At 38.7% G+C, this 16,097-nt stretch overlaps 1 protein-coding gene across 7 annotated transcripts in view; it reads right to left on the reverse strand.

Annotated features, from left to right (window-relative positions):
- OFD1 (OFD1 centriole and centriolar satellite protein) overlaps window positions 1–16,097 on the reverse strand; it is a 74,215-nt gene that overhangs the window by 50,381 nt on the left and 7,737 nt on the right. For 2 of the 7 annotated variants that reach the window (XM_057718367.1, XM_057718366.1), the window contains exons 1-7: window positions 15,481–15,686; window positions 11,729–11,926; window positions 9,960–10,028; window positions 9,843–9,873; window positions 2,711–2,818; window positions 752–888; window positions 250–423 (exon numbers count right to left, since the gene is read on the reverse strand). In XM_057718367.1, the coding sequence (XP_057574350.1) occupies window positions 250–423; window positions 752–888; window positions 2,711–2,818; window positions 9,843–9,873; window positions 9,960–10,028; window positions 11,729–11,926; window positions 15,481–15,573 (810 nt within the window). In that variant the 5' untranslated portion in view covers window positions 15,574–15,686. Of the gene's footprint in view, window positions 1–249; window positions 424–751; window positions 889–2,710; window positions 2,819–9,842; window positions 9,874–9,959; window positions 10,029–11,728; window positions 11,927–15,480; window positions 15,688–15,733; window positions 15,770–15,833; window positions 16,089–16,097 lie in introns of those variants that run through there. The other 5 variants (XM_057718363.1, XM_057718364.1, XM_057718365.1 and 2 more) reach the window with 5 other exon arrangements.

Below are 16,097 nucleotides of genomic sequence, written 5' to 3' on the forward strand. Positions count from 1 at the left end.
ATTCCACACCTCTGATCCTCTCCCCAACGCTGCCACTGAAGCCTCAAAGCTGCTGCTTCTTTGCTGCAAGTCTCTCCCGCTCCCAGGATGGATGGTCCCATCCCCAGTCCTTTCCCTCCAGCCGTCTCAGAGGAAGGGCATCTGTGCATCCTTTCCAAGCCCAATGCTTCCACTTGCACTCTTGACCCCGGTCTATACTTGGGAGACGGCCCGGAAATAGCCACCCAGTAAACGATTTTAGAATATTACCTCCTGGTGCTTTTGAATTCTCTCAAGGGTCATCTTTTCCCGAGAAATCAGGGCTTCAGATTTTGCTTGACAAGCTCTCTCAAATTCGTTCCGGAACTCAGCTAATTCCTTCTCACACTTTCTTTTCTCTTCCGTTTTAATTTTCTCTATTTCAGTATCTTTAAAATACTTCAGCTGCCAATTGATGACAATAATTGTAAATACCAATAACTATACTTAAGAAACAGTAACAAATTCTCTCTTCAGTGTTAGGTTTAATATTAATGCTATCTAAATATATTGAGTTTAATTCATCTTTATGTTTCATCTCATTCACTGTACTTATAGGGTGCATTCTAAAGTCTTAAAGAAATGACATCACATGGAAAGAGAAATAATATGCACAACAGTATAGTATCACACGCATTAGTATAGATTCTAGTTATTTCCCCACATACCTAAGATGAAGACATTAAAAGACAAGCAAAAACACCACTCTTGGTAATAACAAGATAAATCTTACCTTTTGACTCATCTCTGCCCATAGCTGCTCTTCTATTTCTCTCTTATATTCATTCAACTTGATTTCTAGAGATTCTAACTTTGGATGCTGAGGGTAAGCACCTGCAAACTCATCGTCAATAAGCTGAAGCTTCTCAGCTATCAAAAAAACAACACGGGAAATGAGGTTATAGAAACATGGGCAGGTGAGCAAGAGGCCAGAGCTCTGTTCAAACACAAAGAGTATACTTAGGGGAAAGTGTAAGGATGTCTGCAATTTACTTGGAAATGCATCAGAAAAGTGAGAGAGCTTAATGGATGGACAGATAAGTGATGAAGCAAGTATAAGGCAAATTTCACTGCAGGCTGGAGGTACACAAGTGTAAAAATGTTTCAACTTTTCTGAATGTTTGAGAATCCTCATCATAAAATGTCAGGGGAAAAGAAAACAAAAAGTACAGTTTAAGTCAGAAAACACTGGCATCTCTTTTTAGTGTCTAAGTGCCATGGGAAAGAGCTCTTTCATTGGACTTTGGTTAAAGTTGACCCACACTTTCAAAACACTGACCTTAAGATGAATCAAAGATCACATGTTTCAACTCCTCCACCCCACAGAGGAGGAAACATGCCCATACAGTTGACATGAGTTCCAGAGGGCTAAGCAACTACATAATGGCATCAGGGGGGCTAAACTCAGGTCTATGATTGTCTCGCATTCCGGCACTCTTTCCAGTAGACCCACAGCCCTCAAACCAACTGTGGATTTGAAACCAACCACGCAACACACTGCAAACCTGGCCCTCGAGTACAACCTCAATCACATGTAACACCAATACCACCAAAAAGCAGGCATAGGGAAAAAAGGCTGGCAGAAGCAGATTAAAATATTGGCAGGTATGTCTCTGGTCAGCAAAACTTCAGATATGCCTTTCCATCTACTTTTCTGCATTCTCCCAAATACTCTGGACTGGCCATACTGAGTACTTGGAATGTGACCAATCCAAAATGAGATGTACTTTAAGTGTAAAAGACACACCAGATATCAAGGACTGAGTACATAAAAAAAAACCCGTAAAATATCTCATTAGTATTTTTATATTGATTTCATGTTGGAATAATATTTTAGACACACTGGGTTATATAAAATATATTACTAAAACAAATTTCACCTGTTTCTTCTTACCTTTTCTACTTTAGCTACTAGAAAATTTTAAATTATACATGTGGCTCATATTATTAAACAGAACCACTCTAGAATAAGCATGTCCTATGTTTCTAATGGAATAAAACCTACATCTAAATAAATGAAAGGCCTAGTCATACAATACGGTCTTTACAAGTTATAAACTTATCTTTTTACAAGTTAAAGGCACTAGTGCCATTTAAGAGTAAGGAAGGGCCAAGAAATCGATTAACCATATCCTACCAGCCAGTTGTTTCCCTTCTCTCCTGAGCACACAACTCAAGGGCAGGACAGTATTAGAGAAAGCCTGTAGGGTGTCAAAGGCTCTGGATCACGGACCGGAAAATGTGGATTCTAATATCAGTTCTGACCCAGACTGGGCGTTGCCAAGTTGCTCTTCCTTTGGTGACAGTTTTCTCAACTTATAAAATGAAGCTATGGCCCACTAGTTCTCTGCAATGCAAATAGTCTAAGATCTTCTCACTTTAGTGGCTTATAAAATAAAGTTAGACGAGACACAGTCAAGAAAGGTTCGACCCAACCAACAAGAAAGTGGGCCTCTGGATCCCCATGAGATTTGGAAAGTGTAGCCTTGGCAGGCATGAAGGGAGGAGCAGCCCTGGAGAGCAGTTCCTGGTCCTTTCCAGCAATGATTTCAGAAAAAATGAGCACCCCTGCCGCCAGCAGCCTGCATCCCTCCCAGTCAAGCAGCAAATACATAATACGGTACATCAGATCACCTCCTTCATTCAAAGAAGAGAAGGGAAGAAGTGAATTATGGAAGAAGACCATAATTACCAAGAGAGTCTTTGATGGGAAATGCTGAACTCGTCTGAGTTTCCATATTGCAACTCTCTTTAGCCTGATGATATTCTGCCAATTCTTTCAGAAACTGCATGAGAAAACCTAAAAGACACAACGTATATAGTTTCATTTCACAACTGTCTTTCAACTGCTGCTCAGTCGCTGTTTATGCAATCTTGGTTTTATAACATTATCTTTTTTATACCATGTATCTTTTAAGAATAATTTCTGAGGAAAGGCCTTTCCAAGCATGACACAGAAACCTAGAAGCAATAAGGAGAAATACTTATCAAACATGAAAATTAAGAACTTACATATGGCATGAAATAACAAAGTCAAAACACAAATGATACACTGGAAACATATTTGCCACAATAGAGAGACAGGACTAATCTTCACAATATCAAAGAGCTTTTACAAATCAGTAAGAAAACAGAAAAACAGGGCAAGACATGGACAAAGTTTACAAGAAAAAACTTTCAATGTTGAAAAAACATGAACAAAATCTTACATAAATGCAGATGAATACTGCAACAGGAAGAGCGTATTTTCCCAATAAGTGTATTATCAAAGTTTTAATCTTAGCACTCTAAATGTCAGCAAGGAGCAGGGAAGCAGGCGAGCTCTTTCACTTCAGAGGGAAATTTGTCAGTGCTTATGGATATTAAAAATTGAAGTGCCCTTTAACCTAGTCATTCCACCTCTGAATTTACACAGCTATACTTTCCCAAAAGGGTGTAGCACTGCACACTGCATGCTTCTAACTGCAAAAAGCAAACAATAAAACAATAAAATCTCCATCAACAGGGGGTTAATTAAATATATTCTTTAAAAACAGTCTAAGTACATGGGTAGAGAAAGATATATTGGTGGATAAAGAAAGCAAATTGCACAACAGTATCTATAATATGATCCCATTTATGAGTATGCTTTTTAATTATGTATAGACTTTGACACCCATAAACTAAATTCTGGTAAGATAAACAAGACACTCTTCATTCTAGTTATCAACAGAAAGTGAAATTAGAGAATATGAACAGAAATTTCTTTTTTTCATATTCTGAACAGTTTGAAACTTTTTGGGAGGCCGCACCATGCAACTTGTGGGATCTTAGTTCCCCAACCAGGGATGGATCAAACCCGGGCAATGGAAGTGTGCAGTCCCAACTGCTGGACAGCCAGGGAATTTGTTGGAACTTTTATTTAAATCATGAGTATAAATCTTGGAAGTTTTTACTTTCTTGGAACATGTGAATGGATTTCTGCAACAGCCAAGTTAAGGGCTTTTTTTTTCTCTTTTCTACTGAAGATATTACAATATACTGTTTTTTAAGTGAAGTATAGTTGATTGACAATGTGTTAATCTCTGCTGTACAGCAAATTGATTCAGTTATATATATATATATGCATATATACACACATACACTTTTAATATTCCTTTCCATTATGGCTTATCATAGGATACTGAATATAGTTCTCTGTGCTACACAGTAGGACCCTGTGGCTTATCCATTCCATATGTAATAGTTTACGTCTGCTAACCCCAAACTCCCACTCCATCCCTCCTCCAACCCCCTCCCCCATGGCAACAAGTCTGCTCCCTACGTCTGTGAGTCTGTTTCTGCTTCGTAGATAGGTTCATTTGTGTCACATTTTAGATCCCACATATAAGCAATATCATACAATATACTGTTTTTTTTTACTCCCCCTACTGTAGATATAAACTCTGTTCTTACATATTCATTACCTTGCACCTCTTCCGTCTCATCCACCCTCTTCTCCTGACCATTTCCTGTCAGCCTGTTTTCACCTCACCCCTGCCTGCCTTCATTCGGAGGCCAGATCTTGGCTCCCTCCATGGAAAAAGGTCAACATTTGGCAGAAATCTTCAAGATCCTGCAGGAGGTCATCTCTAGGGGTGTGCTCTTCCACCTCAGCATCTCTAATGCTGTTGCCTTTTTCAGTTCTGCAGTGCTCTCCACAGGTCCTTAATTAGTTCCACTTTCCCTCTCTCCCCTCCGCAACCCCACCGAAGAAGGATGCCTAGTCTCCTCCTTTATCCAGTCATGTATTTATATCAGTATGGACTCCTATTCTATGCTTCAGTAATTATAATTCATATGTAATTCTATAACTCATTTATATAACCCAGTCTTTTACTTTGTTGCTCCAATTGTTCCAGCTTAGGCCTTTGGGAGCACTTTCATCATAGGATTTTGTCTTAAGCACTTCCTTAGGTTCTAGCACTATAAGGGGCTCCAGGTTCATCTTGTATAATCTCTGCATCATTCCTGGAAACAACTGCTGCTCCAAGGGGCCTTGGTTCCTATTATAATGGAATGGTACTGGAAACCAAATCTTAGTACCACAAACTGGGCTCAAGGTGTACTCATTGTGACTGGGGTGTCACTGCTTCTAGCCCCTCAGCCTGCAGAGCAAGGAAATATGAATGAACACTAACCTGTGTATACACATATATCTACAAATATCTCTGTATCATCTGTATCTATATTAAGCTAAACATGAGTGCATACTGATGTCTCCAACTAAGCCATCACCATATGGATCATCCTAGCCTCCTCTCCTTATCCGTAAGTTTCCACCCCAACAGTGGGAAACCTGGCTCCCACCATCTACTATCCACTAATTGTTCAATTCCAGCATACATATATAATGGCTTCAGAATTGTTAACCAGCACTCACATAAATAACTCTCACCTTGAATACATAGCCTGTGTACAGTTCCTTCTGCTGCCTTGAGTCTTGGTGTTCATTCCTTCCCAAAGTTAGATAGCTTGGCATATTCTTCCCCACCCCCTTCTGTGAGGTTACTACAGTTAGATTGTTTGGTCATAGTCTACATTCCATCCTGAGGTCACCTGACCTCCTAAATTTGCATACATGAAGGGTCACTCTTTGTGAAGTTTTACAGGTTTTGACAAATGTCTAGTGCCACACATCCTACCATTACAGTATCATAAGAATACTTTCACCACCCTAAAAAAATTCCCATGCTTCACCTCAACCTCCTACTCCTTCTCTCCAAATCCCTAGCAACCACTGATGTGTTTGCCATCACTGTAGCTTTGCCTTTTCCAGAATGTCACATAAATGGAATCACACAGCATGTAGCCTTTTCAGACAGGCTTCTTACATTAACAATATGTATTTGTGATTCATTTATCTCTTTGTATGGCTTGATAGCTCATTCCCTTTAGCTGATCATTATTCCCCTGTCTGCATATACAAAACAGCTTGTTTATGTATTCACCTACCAAATGACATCTTGGTTGTTCCCAATTTCTGGCACTTATGAATAAAGTTGCTACAAACATTCATGTGCAGGTATCTGTATGGACTTAAGTTTTCAAGTCATTTGGGTAAATACCTAGGACAACAACTGCTGGATTGTATGGTAAGACTATGTTTAGTTTTGTAAGAAACCAAACAATCTCCCCCAGTGGCTGTACCATTGTGTACTCCCACCAGGAGTGAGAGCTCCTGCTGCTCCACATCCCTGCCAGCACTCAGTGCTGAAGGTGTTCTGGAGTTTAGCCATTCTAATAGGTGTGGAGTGTTAGCTCACTGTTGTTTTAATTTGCATGTCTCTAATAAATAATGTGGAGCATCTTTTCAAATACTTATTTGCCTTCTGTGTATCTTCTTTGGAGAGCTATCTGGTCAGATCCTTCGCCCATTTTTTAACTGACTTGTCTCTTTAGTGTTGTTTTCAGAGTTCTTTGTATATTTTTGATGCAAGTCCTTTATTGGATGTCTTTTGCCAATACCTTCTCCCAGTCTGTAATTTGTCTTTTCACTCTGTCTTTCATAGACTTTATTAAAATTTTAAAATGTCTGCTCTAAGTGGTCTATGGTTTCTTTCATGTATCATGCTTTTGATGTTTTATCTCATCGCCAAACCCCAGGTTTCAAAGATTTTCTGTTTTCTTCCAGAAGTTTTATTTTGTGTTTTATATTTAGATATGTGATTCATTTTCAGTTAATTTTTGTGTAAGGTCTGCATCCGGGTTCATTTTTGTGCAAATGAGTGTCCAATTGTTCCAGCACCACTTGTTGAAAAGACCATATTTCCTCCATTGAATTGCCTTTGTCAGAGGCTAGTTGATTACATGTAGACCTATTTCTGCACTCTCTATTCTGTCCCACTGATCTATCTATTCTTTTGCCAATCACAGTAAAGATTAACTACCGGAAAGAAAAAAGCCAGTGTCCAAATTCTCTGGCCAGCTCTTTTCTGGATATCATTATCTCTGAAAGGAAAAATTAGGGGTGGGAAGGATGCGTGAATGGAATCTTGGGGAAAAGTACTATAACCATTCAACAGATCAGCATTCTCAAAGTACAGACACAGTAAGATAAGACCAAAGATCTCCGTCAGGGAATACACAACAGTTAGTTACAAAACATCTTGCTACATGTTTTCTGATGGTTTCAATCTCTTAACCAGAAGCCACAAATTTTTAAGTCATTTCACTTTAACAGTAGTAAGTAGTTTTACTGTTGGCCAAGAGGTCTATCCCAACTATGCCACTAGGATGCCTGACGTGTCTGCAACTCAGTTCTTCTCAGTTTCAGAACTTTTACTAGGATGCTGGGTGAAGCTGGGAAGAGATGTTAGCCAGATGTCTTTCTGAACTAGAAAGATTGAGAGTGTTTAAAGGTGAAAAGCTATTTTTAATAATATAAATACCTATAAATACATGGATTATTTCTTAATATCCCTTCAAGCCCTAAATTCCTTTCTGAAATAGTTACACTACAGACGGCAGCTATTAGACGTATGCTGTCCAACATGACAGCCACTAGTCAGGAGTAGCTATTTAAATAAAAATCTCAGTTCCTCAGTCACACAAGCCACATGTCAAATGCTCAACAGCCCCATGTGGCTAGTGGCTACCATATCAGGCAACACAGATACAGACATTCCCATCATCACAGAGTACACTAGACAGCATGGCCATAGAATCTACAATTCTAGGATCACTTACCATCCTCAAATTCAATAAGGATGACCTACTTCTCAGGCAGTCTAGAATGTCTTGTGATCCAAATATTATATATAGGATGGATAAACAACAAAGTCCTACTGTAGAGCACGGGGAACTACATTCAATATCCTGTGATAAACCATATGGAAAAGAATCTGAAAGAATGTATATAGGTGTATAACAATCACTTTGCTGTACACCAGAAATTAACATTGTAAATCAACTATACTTCAATAATACAATAAAATAAAGATAGAATGTCTTGTGATCCAATTTACTTATCCCCTGCTAACATTACTCCCAGGAGACCAAGCAGTTAAGTCACAGACTAATGACTGGCAGAAAGTAGGTACTCAAGTGTTTGCGGAATGGTAAGTCCTGAATGGATGTCCTAGCAGGGATGGTAGCCATGCTGGCAAGAGACAAAATCCAGGAGCATACCAACACAAAAGGGCCATTACATCATGTTATAGATTTTCTGAAAAGTTCTATATAACAAATGCGCATTACAGGCAAGTTACCAGCTTATGTTCATACTACCAAGTCCATCATCAAGTCTAGCCTGTGGCCTGGTACCCACAGCAGGTGTAAAGGGAAAAAAACCTCAGCTTCCCTCCTTCTGTGCAGGAAAAAACCGACCTCTTGCCTCCCATCTCTCCTCTCCCTGTGAGCCGCCTTGACTTTCACATAGAACACAACACTTCACTCCTGACACTCCTGGTCACCCAGTGTGTGGGGATTTTCCCCATACCAAGCCATTCTCTGTGACACCAGCTCAGTGTCCCACAATTTAACTCAATTTTGACACTATCTACCTGGAGGTAGTATCCAATGCCATGGGTTGAGGGCCCCAGTCCCACAACACTGATCCCCAGCCCAACTCTCATACATATACACCCTTCAGACGCTAGTCACAGGTCCAGGTTGTCACCTGTGTGTCTGAGCAACCAGCTATAGATAGGAGGTTACAACAACCTTCTCCTTGGGTTTCATTAACATAACAGAGCAGCTCACAGAACTCACGGAAATACTTTCTTACATTTACCAGTTTATTAAAGGACATGATAAAGGATACGGATGAACAGCTAAATGGAAGAGATGCACAGGGTGAGGTACATGTGGGAAGGAGCCCAGAGCTTCCATGCCCTCTCCAGGCACACCACTCTCCCAGAACCTCCACGTGTTCACCAACCCGGAAGCTCTCCACACCCCATACTTCTGGGATTTATGGAGGCTTCATCATACATACACGATTGATCATTCACACCATTTTCAGTTCTCCTCCCTTCAACAGAATGGGGGGGGGGGGGGGCAGGGCTGAAAATTCAAGCTTCTAATCATGGCTTGGTCTTTCCAGTGAGCAGCCCTCATCCAGGAGCCATTCAGGGACCCACCTAGTGTTGATTCACTCGAACAAAAGACACTCCTACCACACAGGAAATTACAAGGGTTTCGGAGCCCTGTGCCAAGAACAGAGGTCAAAGACCAATACTAAAACAAGAGATGCTCCTTGTGTTCTTATCACTTAGGAAATTACAAGTGTTTTGGGAACTGTGTGCCAGGAACTGGGGGCAGAGATCAATATATATGTTTTCTATTATCTCAGTGCAGTTACGGACTCTATGAAGGTTATTATCAAGGCCAAAATTAAAGCAACTTATCAGGCCTATTTAAATACCTAATAAAAAAAATTACTGAACAGATATTTCATTCTTTAAGCCAATATAAAAACTCTATATATTGTACTTAAGGGTCATGTCTAGGATACAAAAGATAGTGGGCTAAATATTGTTATTTTTGTTTTTGAAATGTTCCAAACAGTGGGTATCTTCACAGAGACTAGCTTTCAATCCATTCGTAGGGCCCTTGATGCTGTCTCCAGTTTTCTTATTTGAGTAAGAGCGATTTAAAAGGTTAAAATTTGGGGGAAAGGATCCACATTTGTCAAAACAGATGAATAGTTCTCTTTAAAAAGGTATTGTCAGTCACACAAAAAAATCAAATGATTCAAATCAAATTCCCTATTCTTCTGCCTGGAAATTATTAGCTTCATAGTTTTACATGAAAAAATACATAACAAAAATGTTCTTATTCTCTACAAAGATGAAGGCTCCTACCTTTTTGGTTTTCTTTATCAGATCCTGAAATCTGTAAAAGAAAATATTTTATCTTTATTCAACTATTCAGTTATTATTAACAAACCAAAGCAGGTTATAGAAACTAAACAATCCTACCAGTGATTTGTAAAGACTGGATTCAGGGTTGATTTTAATGAGTTGTAATAGATCCTGCATAGTAAATACCTTAAGGAAAAAAAAAAGGCACACAGATTTTAACAGCAATGTTTCAGTGATATATTCAAAAACATCCTAATTTAAGACTAAAAATCATGGTTCAGACTAAATAAGATTATAAACTGTGCTAATAATGTAACATGTAAGCTTTCTTATACTAAATTATAATAAACATTGAGGTCAAAAGGATAAAATTTCTCTTGATCATGTAATTAACCTTCAAACACTTCACATCAAAAATGATATGCCTAACAGAAATAACAGAAATGGTTAATGCCTTACAGATAACAAACGCTCAAATGTCTAAGGCACCAATGAATATATGGGTGTATTCCAGGGTCTTGCAATTACAATGAAGTTTTTTCATTACTATTGCTTCAAAATGTAAATAAACTACCTTTGTACTGTCTTTACAACTATGAATGTCTAAAACTATTTTAGATATATTTTTTGTGGCCAAATATTGAGTAAATATTCTGAACATATATTTCTACTATAGTATGTTTTGTTTACTATCTCTACCCTGAGAACATATACCCTGATATAATTTTCAGTAAGTTTTCCTTTAAAGAATATTCTGCACAGTATTTTATAGTATAGAAACCTTTAAGTGTGTGAACTAGATAATCACTGCTATAACTATATAATTGACTATTATTAATTCAAGAAGCAAAATTCTGAAATGTAGTTAGAAACTTAGATGGAAGGATCAACAAAGAATTCCTAATGCCGGTAAAGTTTGGCTGTTAATGAATATGGCATAAATTTTAAGTTTTTCTGATAATAACAGCATAGTTCTCTTAAAACCAAATACATACTTTTGGACAATTATGGCCAAGCTGCAGAGTAAAAACATAGGGACAACCCCAAGAGTGAACCCTAATGTAAACTATGGATTTCAGGTGATAACGACGTGCCAATGTAGGTCCACTGAATGTAAAAATTTACATAGTAGAAAATGTTGGTAGCGGGGGAGGCTGTGCATGTGTGGGGTCAGGGAGCAGATGGGCAATCTCCCTTTCTGCTCATTTTTGCTGTGAACCTAAACTGCACTAAAAAAATTAAGTATTAAAAAAAATAGAGAAAGTCTGCTATATCTGCCTTTAAAATAAAAAGTGTGACTAGTATGTTCAATGGTTGGTGGAGAGATAGTTAAAATAATTAGGAAAGTGGTAAAAGGTGTTTTAATATTTAAGAACTCCATGGGTATTTAAAAGTTACTTATTCCTCACTTTTCTTATGTAATCACAAAGACGACGTATATCTGAAGAGACTAGCATAGTCAGGAGAACACACTGTAGATCTAGAATTACTGCCCTGCAGCTTACAAATCACGTGACCTTGAGCAAATCGCCTCACCTCTCTAGACCCTGGACCCTCATCTGTAACACATGGATCACCTGCAGAGTGACCAGCAGTGCCAGGCTCACACCAGACATTCAACATAAATGGCAGTTTCAGGTCCTCAGACGACATGGAGTGTCAGATCAATTCTAGCTCCAAAACATCACAATTTTATAAAGACAAATCAAGATACCAAGGAATTGATAACAATGCCAGATTTCATATTCCTGTCACATTATAATAAATACATGATGTAATTTCAAAGATAAACAAAAAACACACCCAGCTAGCAAGGCACACTTAGCTATTATCTGAGGGAGAAGCTGTTTACAGAAAATTCAGAAACAGAAAAGCAAAAATGTTACCTTTTCTTTTGCCAAACCACTTTCTGGAAAGAAGACAGAAAGTGAATACTCATAACCACATCTCTGTAAGTAATTTGCCACTAGAGAGTTGGAAGCTCCTATTAACAAGGAGTTCCCTTCCACTGAGACGGACGGGGGCTGTACTTCACTCAGTGCAGGGTGCATCAGTTCATGAATTAGCTGGTTTCTGAGCTGCGTCTAGATCAAATACAAAATGAAACAAGAGGGAAAAAAAAATTTCATGATTTTTTCCCACAGGGGGTACACAGAATTGTCACATGAATTAGAATCCTTTTCTTTCCAGAATAGTTCTAGATCCATTGCCACAAATTGGGGACTTCCCCGTGGACACTCTTACCCTGTGAGACAAGCAGCCCAGTGGGTTCTGGGAGGAACAGCTTGCTTTCACCAGCTTCCAAGTGAACTGGTGAGGAGCCAGAACGTGGTGAGACTAACTTCACTTCCCTACGAGCCCAGCTGAGCAACGTGTCATTGGGGTATCAAATACAGGAAAAAATCCTGCTACTTCCTCACCTTTCTGCAGATTTTTGGAGGATACAAAAATAATACTGGGTTAAAGTATACTGAACAAGATAAAATTAGGTTCCCAAAAGGGAAATAATATACACAAGAGAGACATCAGTAAACCCAAAAAAGGCTTTTTAAAATTCACCTTCACATGGACTATTTACAATTCTAGACACTGAAATATAATAATTTTCCCCTATTTTATAAGTGAGGAAATTTAGGCTCAAGGTGGCTAATTTTCAAGGTTATAACACCAGCATTATTACTCATTTGGGTTTTAAGAAAATCCCCTAAATTAATCATACTGGATATTTGTTTTAATTTATTTTGCACACAATCTGGGAACATACAATTTGGCCAAGCTTAAGAGTACACTGCCTAGATTCATAGAATTCAGCAGTAAACAACATCTAAGGAATTGTTATTAACAGAATACAAACAAATGGAGTTCGTGTTACATTTCTTTCTTCTATCCTTCAGCTGAAGAATAGAACATATATTAGTTCCATACTACTAATATAGAACGATATATAGAACAGAAATTGTATATCTAAAACCCTATAGTAAAACACATTTACACTAAACAGAATACACATGCTTTGCCTCATTTGATACAGTTGAGTAACTGAAAAGAGAAAACTAAAGCCTTTTCCACCAGTAAAATTTAGTGGCTTAAATTTGTAACATATTAAAGAAGAAACATATTTAGATCCAGGTTAATTAACAAAAGGATTTAGGGTGTCTTGCAAACAAGTACTGAAATGGTAACAATTAAATGAGGGATGTAAGCAGGGTAAAAGGAAAAGAAGAACAGCAAACAGTGGAATGACATTACAGATGAATTTCCATCTTGATACATACAAAAAGCATGCCATCTAGCACTTGCTAGAAGGAATCTGAAAACTGGCTTGGGGGCTTTCCAGCAGCCAGTGCAAAGAGGGAAATCTGTTCAGAATTAAAGCTTGCAACGTCCCTAAGAGAGAAATATGGACAGAGCCCTCACCCCAAATTTCGCCTATAAAAACTTCTCCCCAAAAACTATCGGGGAGTTCAGGTTTTTTGAGCATGAGCCACCTGTTTTCCTTGCTTGGCCCTGCAACAAACCTTTCTCTGCTCTAAAAGAAAAAAAGAAATAAGGACAATTATTGTGGGGGGAGGGGGAGTAGGAGAGACGAGACTTATGAACCCTCAGCACATCTCTCAGAAACTGACAGACTCAAAATAAGGAAAAAGATTTCATAAACTTCACGTACCAGATATCAATATGACTTTGTACTTAACCATAAATACAAACTCTTTTCAAACACCCAGAGAGAAAGTGAATTAGGCCACTAAAAACTTCAATGAATTTTAAAAATTAGAACTCATCCAGGCCATTAAACTGAGAGAGTAGATTACCTCAGACTGAGAAAGTAAAACTCACCCTTGTCATTGATCAAGCTTGATAACAAACTGAATGGCCAGCTGCAAACAAGAAACAGTATTTCTCCTAAAGATAGGCTGCAGCTGTAAAGTGAATAAGGCTAGCATAATCCTGATACCAAAGCCAAACAAGGATAGCTCAAAAAAGGATAATGATATGTCATTATCAATTGTGAATATAAACATGAAGTAAAACCCTACCAAACCAAATCCAAAGGACAGTAAAAGAACATGTGCCATGCTCAGATGCAAGAACTATTCTGCATAAGAAATGGACTAATGTGTGATATACAACTAACTTCAGGTGGGTTAAGGAATTAACCATAAAAAACAAAGCCTTTCTAAAAACTTAAAGGGTGAATATTCTTTCTCAGTGGAAAATGACTTACTGAGGATAATCAGCAAAAAACAGTAAACAACATATTGTACCATATAAAAATGAAACTTCAGTATTTTTAGAGCCAAATTAAAACTGAACACACAGTATCGCCACAAAAATGGAAAAATATTAAGTTTCTATTAAAAGAACTCGTATCAAATAAGAAAACACTAGCACCCTAGGGAAAAAAAAGACAAGGGGAACATGAACTGCCAATCCATGGAAAGCATACAAACCGCCAGAAAATATGTGCAACCTCATGGATAACTGAAAGAATGTTAAAATAATAGAAGAGTTTCTCAATCTTGATTGGTTTAAAACATGTCATGATCATAATATTCAAGAGAGCTAAGCATTCTCAAACTGCTGGCGGAATATAAACTGAAGTAGGAGCCCCCTTCATATCCCCAGTTTTGCATCAGCAGATTCAACCAACCACACATACTTTAGTACTGTAGGAGATATTTATTAAAAAAAGACCACATATAAGTGGACCTGAGCAGTTAAAACCCGTGTTATTCAAGGGTCAGTTGTATTCCAACCTTTCTAGAACAAGACGGGTACACCAAGAACCTTAAAAACGCTCACACCCTTTGATTCATTAACACCACTTCATCTATCCTAGGCAACAAGTGAGAGATGAAATTGAAGGAATGTGTAAACCTGGGTATAACCTAAATATACAATAAAAGTGGACTCCTGCATAAATTATCCATGTGTCCAAATAATGAGCCTGGTGCCAATCAAAATGAGGATTTCAAGAAACACGGACATAAGGAAATGCTCACCATATAATATTAAAGAGGATACACAAATACACACATTATGCCAATTACTGGTTGTATTAGAGATGACTTTTCTCCTGTATGCTTTTCTATATTTCAGATGAGTCTGAGTATTTTTAAGTTATAAAAACAACGGAGAGAGAAGAAATTTTCCTTAATTTCCCATTTTAAGTGTAAATGGTCTTATGAAATGTATACAGTATTGAAAACACATTTGAGCTAATCCTACTCCTTGATGTTAATTCATACATGAAGTGCACTAAGAAATATTTGCTGCTCAAGTATTTTTACCTTTCAATATATTTTAAAGAAGAAATCTTTTCTTTCCCCCAACTTTTCCACAGTAAGCAGTCCCATAATGTTTTCTATATGGTGTCAATATCCTCCATTCAAATGAGTATTATAAAACCACTTATTAATTCAGGAATCTGTAAGCCAAATTTTTAAAACAAACCTAACCTTATTAAAAGGTGTTTGTCTCACGATTAAAAGTTACACAGGAACAAACCAATGTAATTCACCAATACAATCTGTATATCACACTGTTTTTAAAACTCAAGACATGAATGTATTTACATGTGGACTACCTGTTACAGGTTACATTTGCAAAATTGAACAGATATGCCTAAAACTGATACCTTGAGTGTGTCCAGTATACCCCGACCCTTAAACGTCTGGTACAGCTTTTTGCGCAGTTCATCTTGACTCAACACTTCAGATTTGTGGGGCATGGTGAACTAGAAGAGAAAACGGTTATGGGTTACCTGGCGGGCAGAGGGGATGTGAATTTCTGACGATAAGGAAGCCCTAAGAAACCCAGGATGGAAAGGCGCTTTAACGGAAACAAAGGTTTCACTTCCGCATACGCCGAGGAGGGGGAAGGTGTATCACCTGAGCTACCAGGTGTCGGCTATCTCCGGAGCCCGCCCCACCCAGCCCCGCGTTCGAGCCCGAGCCTGGGGTGCAGGCCCAGGCCTAGAGGAATCCCTGCCTTAAAAGCCCTGCCTCTGTCCCAGAGGACCGGGAGGCACAGGAAGAGCCAACACTCCGCCGCACACTCCGAATTAGGAACTCAGGCAGAGACGCGCGCTTCCTTTCTCCGCAGTTCTGATGGGGGTGGGGGCGTGGTTGTGGCCCACGCGCGACTGGAAGGCAGAAACCGCAAGACAGACGGCTAGAGAACGCGCGGCACCAGCCGAACTTCCCACGGCTCAGAGCGAATTCCAACCCTCCCCAAGGTCCAAGCCTACCCGCC

This window comes from Hippopotamus amphibius, chromosome X (genome assembly GCF_030028045.1).
Source record: "Hippopotamus amphibius kiboko isolate mHipAmp2 chromosome X, mHipAmp2.hap2, whole genome shotgun sequence".
NCBI classification, from domain to species: domain Eukaryota; kingdom Metazoa; phylum Chordata; class Mammalia; order Artiodactyla; family Hippopotamidae; genus Hippopotamus; species Hippopotamus amphibius.